This window comes from Varroa destructor, unplaced genomic scaffold (assembly GCF_002443255.2).
Source record: "Varroa destructor unplaced genomic scaffold, Vdes_3.0 BEIS01000004.1, whole genome shotgun sequence".
NCBI lineage: Eukaryota > Metazoa > Arthropoda > Arachnida > Mesostigmata > Varroidae > Varroa > Varroa destructor.
In genome coordinates this window covers 28,061,029-28,083,636 of record NW_019211457.1, presented here as the reverse complement: position 1 = coordinate 28,083,636, position 22,608 = coordinate 28,061,029, and the positions used below count along the sequence as shown (strand labels likewise).

The 22,608-nt window shown below is 40.7% G+C and overlaps 1 protein-coding gene across 9 annotated transcripts in view; it reads left to right on the top strand.

Annotated features, from left to right (window-relative positions):
• The first annotated feature begins 12,957 nt into the window (after positions 1-12,957).
• Positions 12,958-22,608, top strand: part of LOC111248683 (C-Maf-inducing protein-like) — a 96,839-nt gene continuing 87,188 nt past the window's right edge. For 3 of the 9 annotated variants that reach the window (XM_086988891.1, XM_086988893.1, XM_086988892.1), the window contains exon 1: positions 13,634-19,952. In XM_086988891.1, coding sequence (XP_086845017.1) covers positions 19,745-19,952 — 208 coding nt within the window. In that variant the 5' untranslated portion in view covers positions 13,634-19,744. Of the gene's footprint in view, positions 13,605-13,633; positions 19,953-22,608 lie in introns of those variants that run through there. The other 6 variants (XM_086988890.1, XM_086988889.1, XM_086988888.1 and 3 more) reach the window with 6 other exon arrangements.

The following is a 22,608-nucleotide window of genomic DNA, read 5'->3' as shown; positions in this document are numbered from 1 at the left end:
TTTTTCTCACATTATCGAGTCGACGATCTGCAGCCGCCTTTGGTGCTCATCGTGCGATGGCTTAGACGTTTTTTTTTGTTTTACTCCCAACCCCTGTTCGCGCATATATTATACAGTGACCTAAGTTCTGTGGCTCTCTTGAACCATAGGATGCACTTCCAAAAGCCATCGTAAATAGCTAATTGTTAATCACGACAGCGATAAGTTATAATAGCCATAATAATAACAGCCAATAGACATTGCGATCCGTGCGGTGTTTATGCCGTATTCGTCTAATATCTACAAAAGTTTGTCCTGGATGATTTTGTCGCATCATTTTCCTCCTCTCTAGTCATTCCTATCATCGATATCAGCACAAAGATATTCTTATCAACTTTGCTTTGTCTTAATCAGTTTACTATTGCTAAAATTTCCTGTTCCCTCCTTCATGCCTCCTTCTTCCGATCAGCTGTGGTATAGATCATAAGAGCTTTCATCCTGAACGAATCTTTTTCCACTAAGGATACTTTGCTCTCAGTCTAGTCGCACTGAATTTTACTCCTTCCAGCTCCGACATTATTGAATAGATATGTGTATATAAATGCGTATAACTCTTTTAGGAAACGGCCCAGCTAGTTCCTTTAGAATTGCTGCCGGTATTTTATTTAATCCACCGACATATAGGTTATAAGGTAGGTTCGTCTAAAGTATTATTCATATAATGCTTTGTAACACGTTCTCCTGCTAAAGCCATTATTATGTGGAACTCCTTAGCTGAATCGGATTAACCATGGGTCCACGGCGAGGCTGATGACCGATAACGGTACATTTGGAATCTGCTTTAACTCTGACCGTAAGCACATTAAAAATAAATAGGTTTTATGCTTTGGCTGTAGCAGCTCTGATATCAAGAGTCAAACGATTCTTGCAGGTATCATTTCAAAGAGAGTAAAAAATTGAGAATTGTCAACCTTCTCAGTATTTGTGTCGGAATCTGTCATCAGTGACTTTGAAGGGAATCAGCTAATTTGTAGTAATTGTGATAGAAAACAGGATTATTTGGATCATAACGGTTTATTTTCCGTATGTTATAAGAAGATAGTGCTTGCTTACATTAATAATATATAATTTGATCTCTTAGATTAACAATTCCCGTACCACAGGCTGCGTTGGCCAGTGTGACATTAGGTAGCTGATTCAATAACATGTTTGACGGTCTGCTCCGATCTTCAAAACTCACGCTGGATGACACTCAGCTACGAAGTCTCTAGGCCGGACTTTACGAGGTTGACAACTCATGCCGAAAAATACACTTTTATAACACATGCTCGCCTGAGCTGTATATGCAGATGTTTGAGAATCGTTTGCCCCATTTCTGATCGTGTCTTTTTTATCCGATACATTTTCTATTCGTTGAAAATAATTTTCACTGATGATTTTGTCAGGAGTACCATCCATATTTCTTCTGAAAGACTGATTGATTCGATAACTCGTGGATCAACCATCATTGTGTTATTTAGTAGAATAATCTAAAAAAGCGTTAGGTAGCGTTACCTTAAGCGGCCGGCTTCTAGCAGCACAAAACAAAGTGTACCCATGCCCGACATCGACACTAGACTATCTCACGTGTTTCCAAGCTTAGTAAACCAACACGTTACCACTGCACCTTCACGACGCTACCTAACATGATCTGGGAATTATGAAAAAGACAAAGTTCAGTTAGAGAAACAGCTTACTCAGGAATACAATATAAGAAAAAAGTGGTTGCTGATATGTATGTGCGATAGCAAGGCCTAGATTGAGCCTACCAAGATATGGACCTGACAAAGATAAACATACTTTAATGCATTAGCGGACATGGATACATTTGCTTTTGTTTAATCCATACGTTTGCCTATATATTTTACAATGCCAAAAATCGATGTTTAAATGACTGTTTATTCAAAAGTATGACTGAACGCTTTAAGCAAACAGTTATATAGGTGACGAAAAAAAAAAAAGAAACAATATTTAAAAAAAATTCAGCATAGATAAGTAGTTAGAGGTTCACCGTTCACTTTAGGCATTTTATCTATCTTTTTAGGCTACAATCCTTTGTTTTTTTAAACTTATTCAGTTACAGTTATTAACGCTACAGTTATTGTTTTTATGGTGATATTTTCTGTTGCAGGATGTGTCCTACATTTGTACATTACTATATACAACTTACGTATCACAACGATTCTTAAGTCTAGAGCAAAAACAATGCAGAGCAAAGCTGTCCTACTGACCCTACGGTGGAGGAAACTCCTCATTCGGGTAAGACGGTTTAAAAGTTCGAATAATAATAACAAATTCATGTTCTTCTAAATCCCCATCTCTATGGACCTATAGAAGTCCCGTTTGGAGGCCGACCGGCTAATGAAACTCATTATAATTTATTTCTGTGTTATGTTCTTAGAACTAATACGGAGTTGTTTTTTGCATAACTCATGTCCCAGTCAAGCATCAGAGGAACGTACTTAACAGACTACAAACCGCCTATTCCTCATTGCCTAACTAGGTGAGTACAATATTCTACGCAGTTAAATAGACGCTTCAATATCGTATGTCCGACGAGCATATTTTTTATAACTAGAATCGCACTTGCAGTGCCTCTTTAGAGGGGTCCGATGAGTGCATGCCTGCGCGGAACAATCACCATTAAAAACAACCAAGACGCGGATAAATGGTTGAGCCAGGGCGGAGGATGTTCGTTTGTTGCCCTGAGGATTTTCATAAAAGTTGTTTTATAGACAGGCTAAAGAAAGATACTTAATTTTTTGTTGTTAGTCAAAACAAACTTTGCTATTAAGGCAAAAGATACCTTCGACGCATTTGTACACAATTCAGTAAAAATTAATAGTTAGCAACGTGCATATATACAGAGTAGCTTGATATTGGAAACAAAATGTTCTATTCAGTTTGCCTATTTCGAATTTAGTTCTTGAGATTCGATCGGAGGAACATAGTAGAATTTTATTATAAATTTGAAGTTGAATTTTAACTTTACTCTTTTAGCTGGTGGTTGCAAAATTAATGCTTGTCTTGTTTTCGTAGGTCATTATTTGGCCCTATCTAATGTGAGCCCACGAAGTTCAAACAAAAAGAGGTTTAAATAAGGTGTAGATATAAATTTTGTCGTAAAACCTGACCTCTATATTACACAGCTTGATATAGTACAACATATAATGGTTTGTTGTAAAATAAGCAAATTAGCGCCTTAAGGATTGTGTTGGCGTTCAGACAATCAAAGGAGGAAATTTCCACTGACAGAAACGGTGAAGGATCCTTATGCTGGTCAAACGAAACAGTATACATTGATCTGAATTCACCATTTGTGTAATAATAATTCCTTAAAGTTCATAGCATTGGCGATGTCCTGTGAATTGGAAAGCATCCGATTTTTATAATATAGACAATTTAAAGGGTACAATGTAGACAGTGCGCGCCAGTGAACGAGGTTTTGCGTTCTTTCTGATTCACTAGTGGAGCTTCATAGCGAATCGAGGTTGCTGCGCTCCTTCAGCCTGTGTAAAATAATGGAAAATGCTTTCAATGCAGCCTACCAGGCATGCTCCTACCTGAGTAGGGGGAAAGGATTTTGCATTGATGCGTGCTACGTATCATGTCCATTTGCTCGAATAACATCTTTAAGGCCATTGCACGCTCTCAAGTACGCGTGTATTCTACCCATTGATGTTTCATAGCTGGTTATCAATCAAAAGGGGCGATGTCTCAAGTCAGGTGGTGCATGTCAGACGGTAAAACATCTATTATAATTACGATATTTGCCTCAATTGTGGGGCAGTTGTGGATGATAAAAATTGGCGGAATAGCATCGCTTATACGATTTCGTCATGTATCCTTCTTTGCTAACTACGATACATTATTCCGTTATGAATAATGAAAACAGATAAATTGTAAAAATTTTCTCGCTATTTATAAAACAGATTATTGTAACCACCTGTTCGAATATTTACGAATAGTGTATGTGTGAGTCGTTGTGGAATTGCACTAAAGTTCATTGGAAATATGGATTCATCTTGACTAAAGCAACTATGAACGACTGCATTCAAGTTTATGTAAGTTTGGGATCACGAAAGTGTTTAGAAAATATTGTTTAATTGTTATTTTTAAAAAGCTCTCTTTTTTGGAAGTTTAGACTTTGTGGACATGTTTACGTTAATTTATTGATTGGTTAAACACTCATAACTGTTCAGTGCTAAGTTGACTATTGATCTGGGTAGCTTAAGGGAGAAAAGGTTAAAGGAGAATTTTAAATTTAGTTGAATAGTCAATACTTCAAGCTGCGTTCGTTGGCGTCATCGAGTATTACCAGATGATGAGATCATAATAACTTGACTATTTGTGCCTTTGAGCTAAGCCAATTGTTCGGGTCAAGCATTAATAAAGTAACGAGGACTAATGACTAACCAAAAACCCTTCTGACAGATGATCAAGCGTATGGCAGCGTTCCTGTAAAGTCCCAGTAGGGTTTAATTCATCTTATATACGTTTATCTTGAATATAGTGCAGCTCCTAAGGTGACGGATAAACAAGATCCGTGAAGTTCCGGTTCTAGGCAGACAGGTTGTTCTGCATGCTCCACTGTTCGAGCAACGAAATGAGAGAGGCCACCTTAGCGATGTTAGGTTAGTCGTAAATCAAGAAAACTCCATCGACTAGATACTTGCTGTTGTTATTTTCCACAGAGAATTATTATCATTGTAGTTAAGAGGGGTGAACTTTTAACAAAAATTGTTTGGTTTTTAATTGTTATTTAATTAATAAAGTTTCCGCGAGACTAAGCTAATTTAGGTGAACTTTTGTTAATCAACTCATTCTAAGAAGGTTTAGCGGTGGCGTAGCTTGTTTCTTCCTATATAGTTATATTACTGTTGTACATAATATCGATCTGTAAGCGGCTATATTACAAGTGAATGACCGCTGATTTCTTGTTGCGAAAAAAACACGAACATTTTCAAATCCACCGTTTGCCGTTAGTGACAAGTAGACTATAATTTTAGGCACCTAATCGCCAGTGTGCAAACGATCCAACACTTTTAACTAATTCTGCGTCATCATGACACGAAATTACTAAATCGATAAAGATTTTTATTTATCTATTCTGTAGAATCTAGTAGCACTTTTCATGGCATATTGGAATATCGGTACTGCTTTGATGCAAGACGCCGCTATTTACATTTTTGAGATATTTAACTCTAACACACGACGTATTGGTATCTCCAATTTTATCGTTTATCTTCGGTTCTATACGATATCTGTAAAAGCGAAACAGTTGCGGTATGTATGTATAGCTGGTTGAGATTAACAATCGCATCACAGGCATTTTATAATGCAACATTGTACTTTTAAAAACGTAGTCAATGGCCTTACGATTGTCGTTGGAATGTTTTGATAGTGACATGGCAATAATACTGATACTTCGAAAAATATTTGTGGAAGATCCTGTATGTATACGATGTATGTATGTTTGTATCGCTTATCTCGAAAGCAGTCTGAACAAATTCCGTGATGTTTCGTGCTTAGGCACAACCTGATAGGTGGACTACGGATGAAAAAGCACATGAATATTGAAAAATTCGGCTTATGATAAGGGTAAGGCAAAAGCTTTTCAATATCTCTAACGCAATTTGGTACGGCTCGTTATCACACAGATCGTAGGCAATGACCATTCGGTCCAAATAATAATAAAAAATTATAAATTTAGCTGTTATAGCAGAATGTTGCCCTAGTTCAAGGTATCTAGAACTAAAGCAGGTTACTCTAGTTTGCTCTTTTCACCTGCGCAGATGAGCGTTCAAAACACTTTCGTCGACCCTGCTATTACATTTCTACCACTTGAACAACCCACGAGTATTTTTTTGAGTTAGATTTACTGATGAGAGCAGATCTACCTGTATGTACCGCACTAACAAGTTTTTTTTTTCTTTACTTATTGCTTGCCCATCGTTTAACTCTTTTTTTGCGGAAAATCCACAAGTAAACAGCAGCGTAGCGATGGAGTCGTTCCCATTTCAGTCTGTTGATATGGCATATGTATGATTTTTTTTTAAATGATTCTCCTTTATTTACGATTAATGCTCTACAATATTGAGGCTCTACGATAGCTTTTGACAGTTTCCTTACTAGGCTGTTAGTAAGCTATATAGTGTGTGAACTGACTAAGGATCCAGGAAGCGAAACACTGCATGATTCCAACCTGTACGTTTCGAGATTTACGTCCGGTGTCGCCGTTAGTTATCCCATCAAACAGCTGGCTCCCAGCACGAAATGGAGTTTATCTCTGCCCTGGGTCAAACCGGTACCACACGAGAATACGCTACCCGCTAAACTATCACGGGGATCACATGATTTCAACCTAAATGAAAAAATAGAGGTCTCCCAAATATCTGCATATTCGCCAGCTGTGCGTCGTACGCTTATATATAGCACTCCCAAAGCATTCTGATGCGAACAGGTGATATCCAAAGGCGTCCGCGTCATAGACCGTCATATCCAAAATGAGCCCCTACTTCTCTGTCAGCTCTTATAAGAAAGTCTGTTTAGACACAGTCCGTGATTTCTTTTTATAGGTCTCTAAGTCATAAAATAACTTAAAAACTAGTTTTTATAAAACTTCAACTGGTAAACCTGCTGCTTGCAGCCTGCCATTACGTCGGGGATTTTGCTGCAGTGTAGTTAAGGATGATCCAACTTACCTATGCTGCCGCCATATGGACACATTTCTTTAAGTGTAAACCTAACTTATACAAGATGTCAGCTATGGCAACGATAATTTGACAGAAATATTCCGATAACATCCGAACAAAAAGCGTCACAACGTTCAGCTAAGGAACGTCAGTGTTATAATAACAATTCAACACAAGGATTTTGTGAGCTGCTTTGCAGCATATTCTGCTTGGTTAATCGATTTTTCGACAGACGGGTCAGCTGAGAGTCACCCCAGGGTCCAGCAAAAAAATGTGGGATTTTCTAAAAAAAAAATCCGAATCAGATTTCTAAGTAAACTGAAAGATTTTTATTAAATTTTAGTTTGAAAATTAATTAAAAAAAAAAAAAAAATTATACACCTGAATTCTTCATATATAGAGATTAATGGCCTATTTGAAGAGCAAAATATTAATTGCTAATTGGCTGCTTTAGACAAGCTCACACGATCATCTTTTTCAGGACTTGCTGTGCTTTGTTGCATCTTTAGTATTTATTGGCCGTTTTGAGCGCTTGCGGATCTGCTACCGGCCTAGCACTCGATTCCCCTGAAATGGTTTATATGTAGCACAGTTGAGTCACATTTCAGCCAGTTTACACCTACCAATATCGCCTGGTGCGTGGCTGGTATTAAAAAGTTGTCTATGGGTTAAAAAACGATGAATTTGAAAGTGATTAGTGAATGGTATAGGCCTTGAATTGACGATCTAACCACGGCGAATGGTAACTATATATATTGAATGAACATAGTCAATAAAAACTTCATTTAGATACACTCTTAGAAATAATGCATAACAGAAAGTTCTAATTAATTCGCCGTGCCCTGTATATGCCGCCTTCACTCAGAACTGTGAATAGACATAAGAAGCGTGCATAATTCACTGGCAATATTACCTGAAACAAACTTGGCTGCTTCTGTCAAACGGATTGTCATTCAATCTGTATTAGCTAGCCGTTAGATGAAAATTCGAACACTGGTATGTTAAGCCGAATAATATTTATACGTGCCTCGAAAAATATACGAATCGAAGCTATTGTTTACCTCATCTAACGCATTCAAATAACAAAAAAATTACTTCAGATATTTTGATTGTCTCTAAGATTTCACTAGACGCAGATATGGAACGTAGACGTTTATTTACTTCTTTCCACCATACGTGTCCATACTATATGTGCATACGCTATTCATAAAAATAGGCTGTCCATGAAACGAATATGGTTGCTGATTTTCCGGCATATTTTTCTAGCTACGTCGTTACAGTGTTGATTCCACTGGATGCCTCGTTTTACCGTATAAATTCCTGATAAGTGGGCAACTGTCTAGTTGCTCGGTTGACTAAAGCGGATAACTATGCAATGAATCGCATGTTCGTACAGGTGCCAGCAGACGCTCCGAAAGTCTCGTGGACAACTGCTGCAAGGCGACTGTGAAAGTCAGGGACGTGCGTTTTATGGCCCACTCGTCGCTGTAAGCTGCAGCGATAAGAGCAACTAAAGTTCCCTCTGCGTAGTCAACGTAATTAATTGATTATGAAAGCAATTAGCTACTCCCAAGATTGGACTGGCACTGTATACTATTGGGCTAGCTATAATAAATGGGCAGTTAATATCGGCTGAACAGACTGAAGCAGATTAGGGAAAGGTTTGAATCATGTATTAGGCGGTATATGTAGGCAGTATAGAAGTTCTGTATAGGGGATACGCGTCTGCTTAGATACATATGTATGCCTACAAAGAAGCAGAAATTATATATGCGCCATTGTTTGCTTGTTTTGAATTAATACGAATAATGATTAGTGTAGATTGTCTAAAGATGGGTAACCGTAGAAATTTAGGTAAGATAACACGCGCTGTTTGTATGGTCTACATACCAAAGTTATCCGAATAAACTGTAAAGAAATCTAAAAATATTGCTAATATAAAGGCTTAATCGTAAACATTCACTTGCAATTAAAAAAAATATGTAATAATTGAAGCGGCCGTATATTATCTAACTAATAGCCTATAGAATGAAAAGCATGAAATCGTTTGCTTGTTATCCTTGGTTATAATTATACTTCTAATAACAAGTTAAAAGATCTAGTACGAAATTTATTTGCCCTTCTATGCTTTGAATTTTACTCTCTCCATTCTAGTGCTTCTTCTTTGCAAGAGGACTACAAAATCTAATAAATTTCTCAATTAATGCCTTTCCAATACAGATACTAATATGTTTATAGATATTCGCTGCCTAAGCTAATGGGAAACCTCTCACTCTTCTATAGCGCTTAACACCGACAAACGGCCGTTCTATACTTGAATATAGATTTTTTTTTTCTAGAACTACTGGTTTTCTTTTTATTTAACGTGATCCAATCCTTGGCCCCATTAGAAGTTTAAGCGGGGTAACTCCTGATTTATCTGGAATTTCTCCAAGAGATTTACAAACAATTATTAATCTTAATAAAAATAATACCTCATCCTCCTTCATTCATTATTTTTTCTTCGTTTTTCGTTTTCTTGATTATTAAGGCCTGGTAATAATTCTTTTTAACGCTGAAATTTGAATAATCGCGCCAACATGCTTGTTAGTTATGGTTACCATGGCAATGCATTCTTAAGAATGTGCATTAGCCACTCCCAGACTACACACTTCAGTGAACCGATTAGGTATATATAATCAATAGAATCGATAAAAAAATTCCAAAAAAAGTTTTTAGGTTAATCGTATCTATGAGCGACAAACACTGTTTATATTACTGGGGTGCACTTGCGGCTGGAGTTGATCCCGTGACCCCAATACTGAAGCAGAAGCACTAGCAAGCTAAACTATTTATATGCACAATAAGATTGCAATCTCGTTAGAGGTTCGAATATATATCCTATTAATGCGTCGCCATTTCATGACTTGACTTTTTTCGAATGAGGCACAATCCATTGTATCGTAGACACATTTGCCAGTGTATATGTATGTAACTACTTTTTGTTGAATTGTTTCAGTTTATAGACTAACAGACAATATGACTCGAGGCTATCGAAAGCTTTTGCCTTTCGACGGCTGGCAAATTCATATGCACTCGTGAAATGGGTTGCAAGAGCCACATCAGGTCATCTGTCGCCCGGAAACCACTTAAGCTTGGCTTCCTGCTCCTTCAACATGTGCTAAGGCTGCCATAGATAAAAGGCTCTATAGTTAAGTTGAAAGTATCACCAATCAAATAGATAACTTAAAAAGAAACATACCCTTATTACATACATGATTTTAACTTTGGCAACTAGCTTGTAGACGAACTTAACATTACCTACAGATAGCCGCTATGCGAATCTACATATATATATATATGTATGTAACTACTTTTTGTTGAATTGTTTCATTTTATAGACTAACTACACAAAACAAAGCTCCATTTATCTGATTGATATGTAGACTACTTAATTACCCAGGTTTAGGCTAGCTACCTCAAACCTTGTTGGGTTAAAACATAAAGTCCATACAAAGGCTTAGTACATTTTACATTTCAGATTGATAGCAGCTCCAGATGGTTATATACTCATAAATAGTTGTCGAGTGTATGACCAAATCAGCCTCAACGGTTCGTCTTTCTACCCGCATTTTCGCCTGGATCTGTCGACGGTACCCGTCGATACTGACAATCTCAAAAAGAACGGAACCGACTTAGCCTTTGCATGAGTTTTGCAATGCGATGTGTATCACTTGTTATATTTAGCCGTACTGAGAATAACACAGGGTCACCACTGATCATGTCAACCCGCTCGCGAACTACCTCAGTCAAGTAAAGTATATTCTAATATAGGTGGTTTGGGTTAGGATACGAGAATCGATGTGAGCTACTTATAGTAACCTAGATAAAAGCATAAATAAGGTGCAGATCGGCTCGCTTGCTCGACACGATGAAAAAAAATTTCTTTGATAATCTAGCTCTTCGTTCTTTCAATTTAATGTGGTGACTGTTTACGGTGTTAGATACGGACACCTAGTATTTTGTGCATTTGCGTGTGCGCAGAATTAACGTTAAATTTATACCTAAATCAACATCGTCTTACAACAGTGATGTTAAGCTAAAATAACAAGATTTTAGCTTACCGAGACGAGAAGAGCGTCTTCTCGGGGTAGTTATGTTTGTCGTTGTTGTTAGTTTTTGTACTATACAGTCGTTTTGCAATGTTGTAATATTGGTCAAGAAACAGAATTTATTTTCTGTAACGTGGATAAGTATATCCACGTTACAGTGCAATGGCAACGTGTTTTATTGGTAACTTAGGAGCACATGCCGGTTCAAATCTCGGCGTCGATATACTTTGGTCCTTCAGTAAAAGTGCGAACTGCAATACGAAGGGTGACCAATATAGCGATTATTTTTTTCCTGAATTGTCTACTCTGACCTAAGGCCTTGAAACAATGCGACCTGTCGTAGAAGAAACGTATTGGTTATGGAAAAGGTTTGGCAACCTGGAAATCGTCTAATGACGATTTGTTAACTATACTAAATGTAACATTGCATTTGGAACTCGCACAATTTAAACTATTTATGTTACAAAATTGACTTTTCGTAGTTGAATATTAGGAATTAGAATTAAAGCAGTTTGAAATGAAACCAAGTTCTTTCTTAGGCATAAAGTGTGCATGCCAAAAGGACTGTGAATGAGTCATGCTCTGAGTTGAGATATTTTGAGCTATTTTAGACAGCCATTACTAATATCATTTGAATATTTAGTTAATTCAAATGTTCAATAAAATATATCGATTCTTTGAAGGAAAAGCTCCATATCTAAAATTGATAATTTCTTTAAAATATTTCAAATGCACTGTGGTACAATACGGCTAAATGTGGCGAGTCTATCGAGAGATATTTTACACTTAACTCCAGCTTACGCCAAACAATCGAAAAGTTAGCTTTATCGTCGGAGTTTAAGGTACTATAATTTAAGAAACTTTTTTTAAAGTTTGATTTTGGTCTAACTTTCCAACGTATTATCAGTGGTATAAGTCTAAGTATTAAACACCTACAAAAGTCGCTTCGACTTCTCTCGCTACCTGTCTCTAAACTAACACAACGCATTCGCCCATAACCGGGTTAAAAATTAAGCTGATATTGGTTTTACTCTCTTCACGAAGCTTTTCATGGATCCTCTTGTCATTGTTATGCTTCCTGCGCTTCTAGAACCTACAGCTTGTCACTTGAGTCTGTGAACGAATCAATTGATAACTTCTTCCGTTCTCTGTCCTTTGAGGGTATGACGTATTCACTACGGGTCTCGTCTCTGCATCGATAAACAATGAGCCTTTCAAGATAAAACCTAACAACGATGCAAGGCTTAACCAAGTGCTGCCTGTGGAACTGCCTCTTTCACTTCGTAAACAGTTTCCAGCCTAATTGCCATTCTAACGTGCTTTCTCGCCATAAAGTTTACTCTAGCGCAGCGCGATCTTTACTAGTTGACGGATTACTTGTTGACAGCTGCGTTCCTTTACGCAACAAGCGTTCTAAAAGGCTTAATTTGCTCTTGAATTTTTTAGGATGTATATCATGTCTCTCCGAAAATTGGGCGCTTCACTTTTATGGAGGAGAGAGGAACCGAAGCAACTTCTAATCAATTTCCCGTACAAAAATTGGATGTTGGGTATATCTAAAAGTACACCGAGAGATATGGTGCAATAGAATCAATAAAAATATGCGCTTTTGTTTCTTCTTGATTGATATTAACCCTATATATATATATATATATATATATATATATATATATATATATATATCCTGAGCTTTTATCTTATAGCTGTTTCTTCATATTGTGTTTTCTACTGCCGATTAGACCCAGCATGACGTTTTTAACTTAATGCTCGTTGGAAAATAAGCGTGATCTTTTCCAGACATTTTTCGCATCAGTTTTTCTACTCCACCAAGTACAAATTGCTACCCTCCGTCTAGCTGGCAACACTGTTACTAGCTCATTGTACGTCATACTGAATCAATCCCAAGCTTTCACACGCGGAACTCTACGTAGAAACGTCGCAATGAGCGAGCCGTAAGTAGGAAGACCGGCGGTAGCAATGGCAGTCATCGGAATAATGACGTTCTGCGAATCTTGAATTATCTACTTCATACGGTTATCTGCATTGTGGCTGCGATTCCGTAACCTATACTTATCGCAGCCAAACGTCAGCGTTCAGTATTAATAGTATCATCCGCTCGCTCTCTCTTTCTCGACCATTTAGGTTCATTTCCTACCACTAGGTAAGCTTACTCGATTGTGTCAAGGATTGGTGTTGTTCCTTCAAATGTTAACTAGAGACAAAAACACCTTTTGCGTCTGCTAGCTTCATGGGCATCGCTACCACTTGGATCGAAGGAGCGTAAAACGGGGTGGCTTTATCTACCGACAGAGCGTAATCCATGCATTTGCGAGACTCGGAATAGGAGCTGGTTAAATTTTGTGAAGAGGCGTGCGCGCTGCCGAAACCAACGGAATACTTGGAAAAATGGAGCTGACTTCGATATTTGGGAACGCTGTTGGATTTTGTGTATGTGTATGCTTGTAGCAGGATCATACGGCCTTGTGGCTGATGTTACGTCGACTTGCTGGTTTGATACACGACCAAAGTGTCCAAGAGTGTCGATTTTGCCCATGGTGGCCACAAGAGGCATGATTCTGACAGAACAAGACAGTGCCGGTCGTAGATCTCGCGTAGGAGCTACGATTTAGCCGTATTGCGTATGCGTAGTATGACTGTAGATATGATTACGTGCCTTAATATGAGCAGGAATGATTCTACAGCTGATTTTGATTTTGTGGATTTTGCGACATGCGATGAAAAAACCGCACCAACTCACCGCTCCTTTTCGGGGCTGGAGCCTCATTTGCGAGGAGACAAGGTAATCATAATATAAAACTATGCAACTGATGATTAAAATGATAGTAGTTGCTATCTCTTTGCCATAAATTTGGCCTAGATTAAATTCAACATTCGATTACTTCCTTTTATTAGGGAAAGATTTCGCGAAGTCAAGGCGACCACATGACAGCAACGCAATCTTAAACCAGGACAATTAAACTAATATTTGCGTTCGATATACTAAACACACCATCGGCTGCAAAGAGTTATTATTTAACACCTCACGTTAGGTGTCAGTTATAGCGGCTGAAACTGTTCAAACCTAAAAAGTCGTAAAGATTTATGTCTGATATCTGTTAAAGATCTTTGCAGATATTTATGAAGAAGTTGTAGAAAGTTTAAGAACCAATTTGGAATGATGTGTCTGTGATAGTATAGTTCGTCGGAGCTTGGAACAAACTTCAAGATAAACTGTATTGGATTACAAATTCTGTCGAATAACTTATGCTTATCAAGCCAAAAAAACAAGCAATAGATTATTAGTTTGCAGGGCCTTACTGTGAAACACGTTTCGGATAAGGCCCTGACACGTACCACAAACAACAGCAGAATCTTTGCTTATTTCTGTCAAATATCTTATTTTTAATAAAGTTTCATGTGAAATACGCCCACACACACATGTCTCTGACATATACTTCGATCACTAAGCCAATCCCCAGACGAAAGTCACATCACCATCGCCCGTTCGCGCAAATCTCTACGAATGCGTATGGCAAATATGATTCCAATATTTACAGCTGTTTACTACTGTACTGTTGTACTCTATAGAGATATGTGATGATACCCGACGATGTCGCTACTGCTCTAGATTTTTTCGGTCATCGATGACCTGTTTGCGCGGGAATTTCAAATATGACATAGTACGGTTGACCGGCTCTTTTCCCTTCTCGCGTGCAGCCGCCAGTCAAAGGAAAAACATTTACCCTTTCTCGCCTGACAGGTATAGACGAAGGTGACGTCATGGCGTACTTCTTCAATAATCCGCCTCGCAGCTAGTGATCGCGGACTAGCTTCCGAGCCACGATTCTCAGCAGCGTTTCACTCTTAGAACAAGCGAGTTCCTTTCGCTTCGCTCTCTTTTCAAACCTTTCTAGGATTAACTGCCCTTTCCTTTGTGGCTGTACCTTTGGCCATAGGGTCCAGCCGAGCTATTGAGTAGCCTAGAACTGAGTGACCTTTATACGGCTACCTAGCACCACCTCCAGTTTTACCTTTTCTGCTTGACTAGCGATCAAGAGCAACCAATGTAATGGGGCTAACATGAACTCCAATTAGTACGAGTGTAACTAGCAGAAGACTACGCTGAGACTCCAAAAATTCCCGGTGCGAGATATAACCTGTAAGACAGCATGGAACTAAGCCAGCCATAAGGAATAGGCGAAATAACTAGATGGACGCTTCGTACTGTACGTTTTATCCTGCACCAGATTGGATGTTCGGAGGTTATTCAGGGGTTTTTCAGAGGTCTTTCAGAAGTTGGTTAAAGCCTCTGCGTCATCAACGGTGGCTACTTAGCTTCAAATAAGCGGTGACCACATCTGTGTTGTATATTACAGAAATTGATGCAGGGTCCTGGCTCTTAGCTCAGCTGAGGCGCTCGCGCTCAGAAGCTCTCTCTCCCGACACCAACAAAGCCCTAGTTTTAACACGGGTAGGGAGCCTGCTCTCAACGTAAGGCGCATGCGCAAGGTGCCCTTTGAGTCGAACTAGACCCGGGAGAGAGACCTACTGCCATCCACTGTTGCCTCCTATCTTCTGCCAACGCACGGCACAGGGCGCCGCTACAATCATCAGCAGTAGAAGCAGAGCAGAACCAGTTACAACTAGAGTTGGCCGGTCGACGACAGCCTGATTCGGCCTTATTGTAACCTGCAGGGCGGAACTGCTAGGAAACGCCTCTTCTGACCTGCAGAGGGGGTGCTGTCAGATAAATTGTGCCCTTAGACAGTCGTAAGTGTCGCCACTGCAGCCGAAGTAGCACGCATTGGCTGCCTTTTTGTCATTTTCAGTTGCGGAGCTTCATGATAACGAAAAGTGCGCGTGATAAGTTAGCGGACCGTACGGTGAGATAGAGAAGTACACATATTGGCAATATAAGCGAAAGGTGCTGCCGAAGGTGCGTCACAAGCGGACTCGACACGCGAGGCAAGTCAAGTCAGGTCAGTTTGACCTGACTGTTCTACTTTATTACCTCGTGTCCTGCTGGTGGCAGTTGTGTTTTAATTGTTTTCGAAGAAAAGGCAAGGAAAGACAGCGTTGACTGAACACCGCCTACGAGAATGCAAAGAAGTATACGGAGCGGAAGCGATCAGGAACAGAAACTTACACGAAATAGCAGAAAATAACGCTTACTCAACTGAACAAAGGATCGAACGAAGCCAGACAAGCATTGGACGAACAATACCAAGATTTTTTTCGTATTGTGTTCACACCCATGAATGCAGGAGGTGTCGGTGGCAATAAATGGCGGCCACACAAATGCAGAAGTGTGAGCGAAGACCAGTCAGAACAGTCGATTACGACAGACAGAAAACAGAGCGTTGGATTGTTGTCGAAGGTGAGAGCAGAAGAGGGCGGACGAAAGAACGCAACGCATATCATCGTGCTGTTAAAGAATAGTTAGTAGTGTAGCTTTCCGGTGACGTCACTGTCGCATTGATTCTGAGAGCGATTGATACTGCTAAGGCGCCCATATTATCGCACACACATCCGGCTTATCTCACGAGAATAACGATACAAACAAAACTTGTTTTTGCAGTTGCACGTGTCAGCAGACAACGAAGGGGGCGCCCAGCATCATAACGGTTTCCGACGTCTCTCTGCGTGCTGTAACAGGAGTAACAGTCAATTATATACATAATAGCTTGCGACCCTACAACCAAAATCTATGAGTCGACATCCACCAGAAGACAACGACACGCAGCCAGCCAGTCTACCCTGCTGAATTCCCTGTACCGCCGCATAGCGGTGCAGTTCTTCGCCCCAGTCTTATCACTTCACGCTTCACTCTCGTTTTAGTTTAAAGTCGGCATTGTCGGAGCCGACAACCGTCGCTGAAATCATCGCCAACGGAATCTGTGGCGAATGCGGTTCCGTTGGAGCCGCTAGTTTACCAGAATTAACACCTTTATTCACGGCTCAACCTAGTTGCCCTTTTATTATTACAGCCGATATTCCCATTAAACTTCACAGTTTTTACTGCTGCATGTCTTGGAACCAATGTCGCCGGTCGGCAATCCCCTACATTTTACGCGGTCTCCGCCGCTGCTTTTTTATTTGCATTGGTATTGCGGCTGCTTAAGCTGCTTTCGTTGCTGCTGTCACCGCTGATGGAAATGTAAATCTAGCCCGAAGAAAGTCGAAATAAAAACCAAAACAAAGGAAACGCCCAACTGCGAAGCTTTGTTCGATACGCCGTCTAAGACAACATCGTACGAGAACGTTTGCTTTTACCGACAGGATTGATAAGATTGCTCGTCTTGTTGTCAGCTTCGTTGCCGCTGTTGCTGCTGCCTTGCAAATATTCCTGCCTTGCACAGCAGCGACGTCTTGGAATAGTGAACGGCACAGAGCACACGGGTCGCGATGTTATCAATGGACCAATAACGGCAGTAGCGTTATAGCAGTATAAGGCAGGAGTAAGCCAAACCTGTGGCAAGGGAGCGGTTAGCTTGCTTGAGCTGCAACGCGTTCGCTTTTGGTGGTAACGTCAACGGCCGGACTGTTATCACGACGCTGGCTAGTGTCGCTGCGCGATTCAGCGATTCAACGCTGTCTCAGCTACGTCTACCGCTGCTATTACCGCTACTGTTGCTCGCTCAACGGCTCAGCGTCGGTGCCGCAACGTGAAAATCGCTGAAGGAGACGGGTAAGAAGGATTGAGGCGAGGCAAAATCGGTCCAATCCTCCTTTCACATCGATCACTATCATTTTTATCGGAGCAGCATTTGCCATTGCCGCCATCGCTGCCGTCACGGTCATCTGCCTTCGCCGCTTCGTTCCCACGATTCGAGTAATAACGCGAACACCTTTTCTAAATGTCAGTGTGTCTATGGAGAGTACTAGCTGCGTGCTAACCGAACGGGACGCGCCGGCCGCGACAGCGCGTTAAGAGCCGGTTGTTAGGTAGTGTTTTTATTGGTGTAACAATTGCTGGTCTGGGGAAGCAGTGAGTGGCGTGAGTGGCCGACTACGAAGAGAACATACTATGGCATATTAGTGATATTTGTTCAGGGGAAGAAACACGACGGAATTGAGGGGTGATTGGTGAGGTGACAGTATTGTTTTATTTATGACCATCTGAGGAACGAAATGCTAGCAAAAACTACTGCACTGCAACATATCAACAAGCGAGGTGCATTGGGACACGCCGGCTAATCGGCAGCTAAGCAGTGTGGCCAAGAAGCGGACTGATCAGCAAGCAATCTCTGCAACCGTGAACGTTGCAGATCTGGTCGGTCAAGTGCGGAGGCATAGGTACTAGTTTGGTCGCTTACAGCCAAATGATCGGAACTACTAAACTGGAGTGGCAGATGATGCTCAGGACCGTGTCAGTTCATATAGAAACGTTTCGATAAAAACGCGTCAGTCAGCGGTGGTCTTCAAAAGTGCTGGCGTTAGAGGTAAGCAACAGTCAGAGGGCAAAACTCGGCAAAATAAAAAGCTACGATGAATCGGCTATGTCTGATCCGTAGTACATGATCGAATGTAGCTAGTAACAATCACCTAGCGACGGCTGAACGTATTAGTGTTAAGCGGGTGTATAATTGAACTACAGCTAAACAGCAGCAGATCGGTAAGGCTGTGTTACTTACGAGATATTTATAGCCATACAAGACTGTACCACTAATAGCCTGTGAGCTGGTTGCCCCGGCCGGTTTTGGGCTGTGCTCGCGGCACGATCGAATTTTTGCCGCCAACTTGGACTTGCGCGGAACCCCGGATAGTCGAATAGAGAAAACACGGTGGCATATATCTCCCGGGTGCAACCCTTCTAACTAGGCAGACAGCAGGACGATAGAGTTTACGTGCAGCCTTACGTGCAGCTAGCAATGCCTCGTGCGCCATTACCTGCCGTCGCGATTAAAGTGGTGTGGTCCAGCGGCTGTTCGTACTCCGCATGGATCTCGTGAGATATGAGGATATTCGTTTGTGCAGTGGTGTCTTGACGACAAACCCGAAGCTGCCGTTGCTGTTTTGCCATCGCTTGCCTCCCATTTTTGAGTGCTGTGAAGCGTAGACATCTCGATTTCATCAGTCGGTCATTCCTATCAGATGGTCAACATTTACGAAACTAAAAACAAACAATGAACGTGCGCGAAGGCCAATGAATGAAACAAGCAAAAGAGAAATGGACGAAAAGTGGCCATTAGAAAAAAAAAGTAACGAAAAGGGGAAGAATCGATACGACGTCAGCAAAGCAAAAATATCAAAGCAGACCCGTCTCATAAGAGATTTTTATTTGTTTGTTTTTTGCAAGCTGTGTCCTATTGTCACAGGAACACAGGGCTCACTGTATCTGCGCGCGACCGGAAACAGCCAGTGTGGGTGCGTATGTGTGACGTATGTGTCTGCGAACGGCTTGTGCTGATTCTGCGCAAAACCGATTTGTCGTTGATGGGGCATAAGAGGTGGCGAAATTGGAAAGACGGCATCTACTTGTTTGTATCCTGCTGTATTTGGCCGTAAGGATACAACGGTGCATCGTTCGTGTTGTTAATTGTGTCTGTGCGTGTTTCGAAGAGGACGATGACGATCACGTTTACTACGAGAAGGCCGCGCTTCTATTTGTATGATGTGGAGTGAACAGTTCCAATCCGGAAAGCGAACAACGCGATAGCAAAGCTAGATAAAACAGAGATAAGTAAATTAAGTGTCGGTAGACTTTGGAGACGTCAGAGCAAGCAGTCGTGCTCGAGCACGTTGCGCGATATCGAGCGGCAGCCGCCTATAAATCAAGAGTCGAGTTATCGCACGATCCGTTCATTTGCATTACTCTGTATTCCTGTGTAACCACTATTTATCAGAAGTCGACGCCGTGCTAGGGACACTATATAAGTAAGTGAGAAAAAGCACTACAGTATTTCGAAGGCGGCGTAAACAAGACACAATCTAGCCATTATGCCGAGCGCAAAATCGGTGTTGGCATCACGTCGAGGTGGGCCAAGTTTGGCGCTCAATCTCAGCCAGAGCACGCTTGAGCTACCGGCCCACAAACTGCACCGACAAAACAGCTTTGAGTCAACCCTGTCGTCGGATTCGGGCCTATGCTCGAGTCCTGGCACGGGCTTCTTGTCCGTGGCCCCCAGCTGCCACTCGTCATGTTCGGGTAAGCAAAATGGTTACAGTTTTCAGTTAGTATAACATGTAGCGTTTAATTAGGTTAGGAGGCACTCGGGGTAATTTAGGTTCAGAACCGGCCGTGTCTTCTCTTACCGAAATAGGCCACCGGCTGTCTAAAGCAACGCTTAACTAAGTAACGCGACTAAGGTCAAAACAACACAGTTGCAGCAATAACACGTAAAAAGCTCAAAATAATAAATTATACCATTGCTACCATTAACAATAGATGTTATTAAAGAAGAGAGGAAACATTTGTCCGCCTACAGCAGAAACGACAATGGCATCTATATTAGCGCGAGACGTCGGGTCGTGCTTAGCCTCGAGATGAAGAACGCTCTGTTATTTTATAGCATATAGTTATATCTTCATATTGGACGCTCTGACTATATTCATATATATCGTCCAGTGTATACCATTACTGCATTTTCTGTCTGATGTTTTAGGCTACGTTTCAGAGAAGAGGAATAGTGCTCTAGAATACTGTTATAAGTAATTTGAAAGTTTCTTTCGTGACCGAGTTAGAGCGCTAGGCGTTGTGGCACCTTATACAATAGGCTGGCTAGCTGGCTGGCTGGCTGGCTGGCTGGCTGGCTGGCTTGGGTGTCGGTCGGTGATACCAGGCTCTCTGTGTATTTTTCCTCAGACGATTCATTATAACGAGCGAAATCAGTGACACAGTGGCGTCGTTCAAAGACAATTATAAAAAACCAATCCTGATGTTCATTATTGTTGCCATTATAATAATAGGATGCGTTCTTTTATTATTCTTCTTCTTCTATTGCAAACAACTATGACTATTTTCAAGCAATACTGTTACGCGGTTCGTTCCCCCCCATAGTAGTAATTGGCATTCTATTTTTTTCCCGAAACACATCGGGCAATGGCCGATATTCTCCATATACAAGTCTGAGATATTGAGATCATCTACAGTAGATGCAATGCGCGTCGAATTGAAAGTTATCGAAAGCCCTAATCAATAAGCTTGATAAAAGGTCCATTACATCATCTGGCTGGCATAAAATCACATGACAATTGCTCGGTAATAATTGAGTAATCACGATCCAACGAAATTTTCGTGTCATTCTTTTCGTTGAGAGAGGGATGGCGTGTCCGCCCGGAGCCATCAGGTAAAAGTATCAGTGACGTTAGCCATAAACATGGCTCTACTCTTTAGCAAAGTCGAACGTCATAGAGATATTGTAGGAACCGCTTCTGACACTGTTCATTACGAAAGTAAACTGATGTCCTCTAACCCTTATGGTATGGACCTAGCAAAACGCTCACTAGACGAGAAAAATAGGCCAAGAGCAGGTGAAACACGAGGAAGGTGTCATTTAAATATATCATTCGTGTAATTTGGTTTGTCCTTAATTTTTTTGGTTCTCTCATAATATTTGCGTTTCTGATGGTTGTCAGGTTTAGATATTTGATTGGCTCGTTCGTCATTGCAGACTATTCGATCTACGATGGAAGCGTTAACATCGCGATATAACTTGCCCGGATTTGCCACGATTTCTTTTTTGAGTGTAACTCCGACCGATCTTGCTGAATTTAACAAGTAAACGCGAAACATTTAGCTATATACTCGATAGCAAATAAAAAAAAAATCAATTTAAACAAACACATAAAAAGATTTGTGTCGTGCCAGTGAATGCGACGAGATAGAGAGTCGGTATGTTTTCATACACATAATATTTTTCATAGTAATATGCGGGACCGCTTGGGGAGACTCTGACTAACGGAAAAAAAAAAACACCAGAAATCATGTTCAATAAATGGGGCAATAAAAATAAGAAAAACGTACGATGGCCAGCATATAACGTCCCGCTCGTGTACGACATTTGTCAAGAATCTATCTTTAGAAACATCTTTAATTGTTATACAATTTAGCAAATTTATTTTGCCATATGTTCGTTTTTGGAGCTGCGCGGGAAAGCTATCATGTTTATAGACGTGCGGAAAAGTTTTGCATGTTATTTATCTCACTAGTACATATTCAGCTAAACGGATCCACAGGATCATTACCGGTCGATGCATTGGTTCAATATCGGGGGCCTGCATGCGTGAGCAGTACAACACTAATTTTATCAACTATAGTAGTATGTATATATATATCAGTTATCATCGCAATATTCATAGATGTGATACAGGCGAAATTGCGTATGTGTCCGGTAGATACCCTTTGACTCTGCAGTGTTTGTTTTCCACAGACTCTATATGACGTAACCCGTTTCCGTAGTACGAGTAAACTGATTGCAAGCAACGTTTAATAGATGTTGATTTGTTCCCGATTACCAGTTTTTATTACCTCCGCTACCGCATTTAGATCATTATACAGGAAGTAATTAGCAAAAATAGCTTTCGGCCACAGTTAGCAGAACCTATCTATAGACAGCTGAATCCTAAGTGAGCTATCACTCTAGTCAACTGTCCCCCAACCTTAAGTATTTACATTATACTGCAAATTTTGAGCTTAGAACCAGCGCATATTCATTTTTGCCAGCCGACGCGTTTCGAGTCATCGGCGTGCGCTTGTTTACTGTAAATTCGGCCGTTCGTCGCGTCTTCGTACTGGTAACGTGGTTATCATTTTCTCTTTGACATCGACATCCTACTGACAGGGCCATTTAGCCCCCATTTGT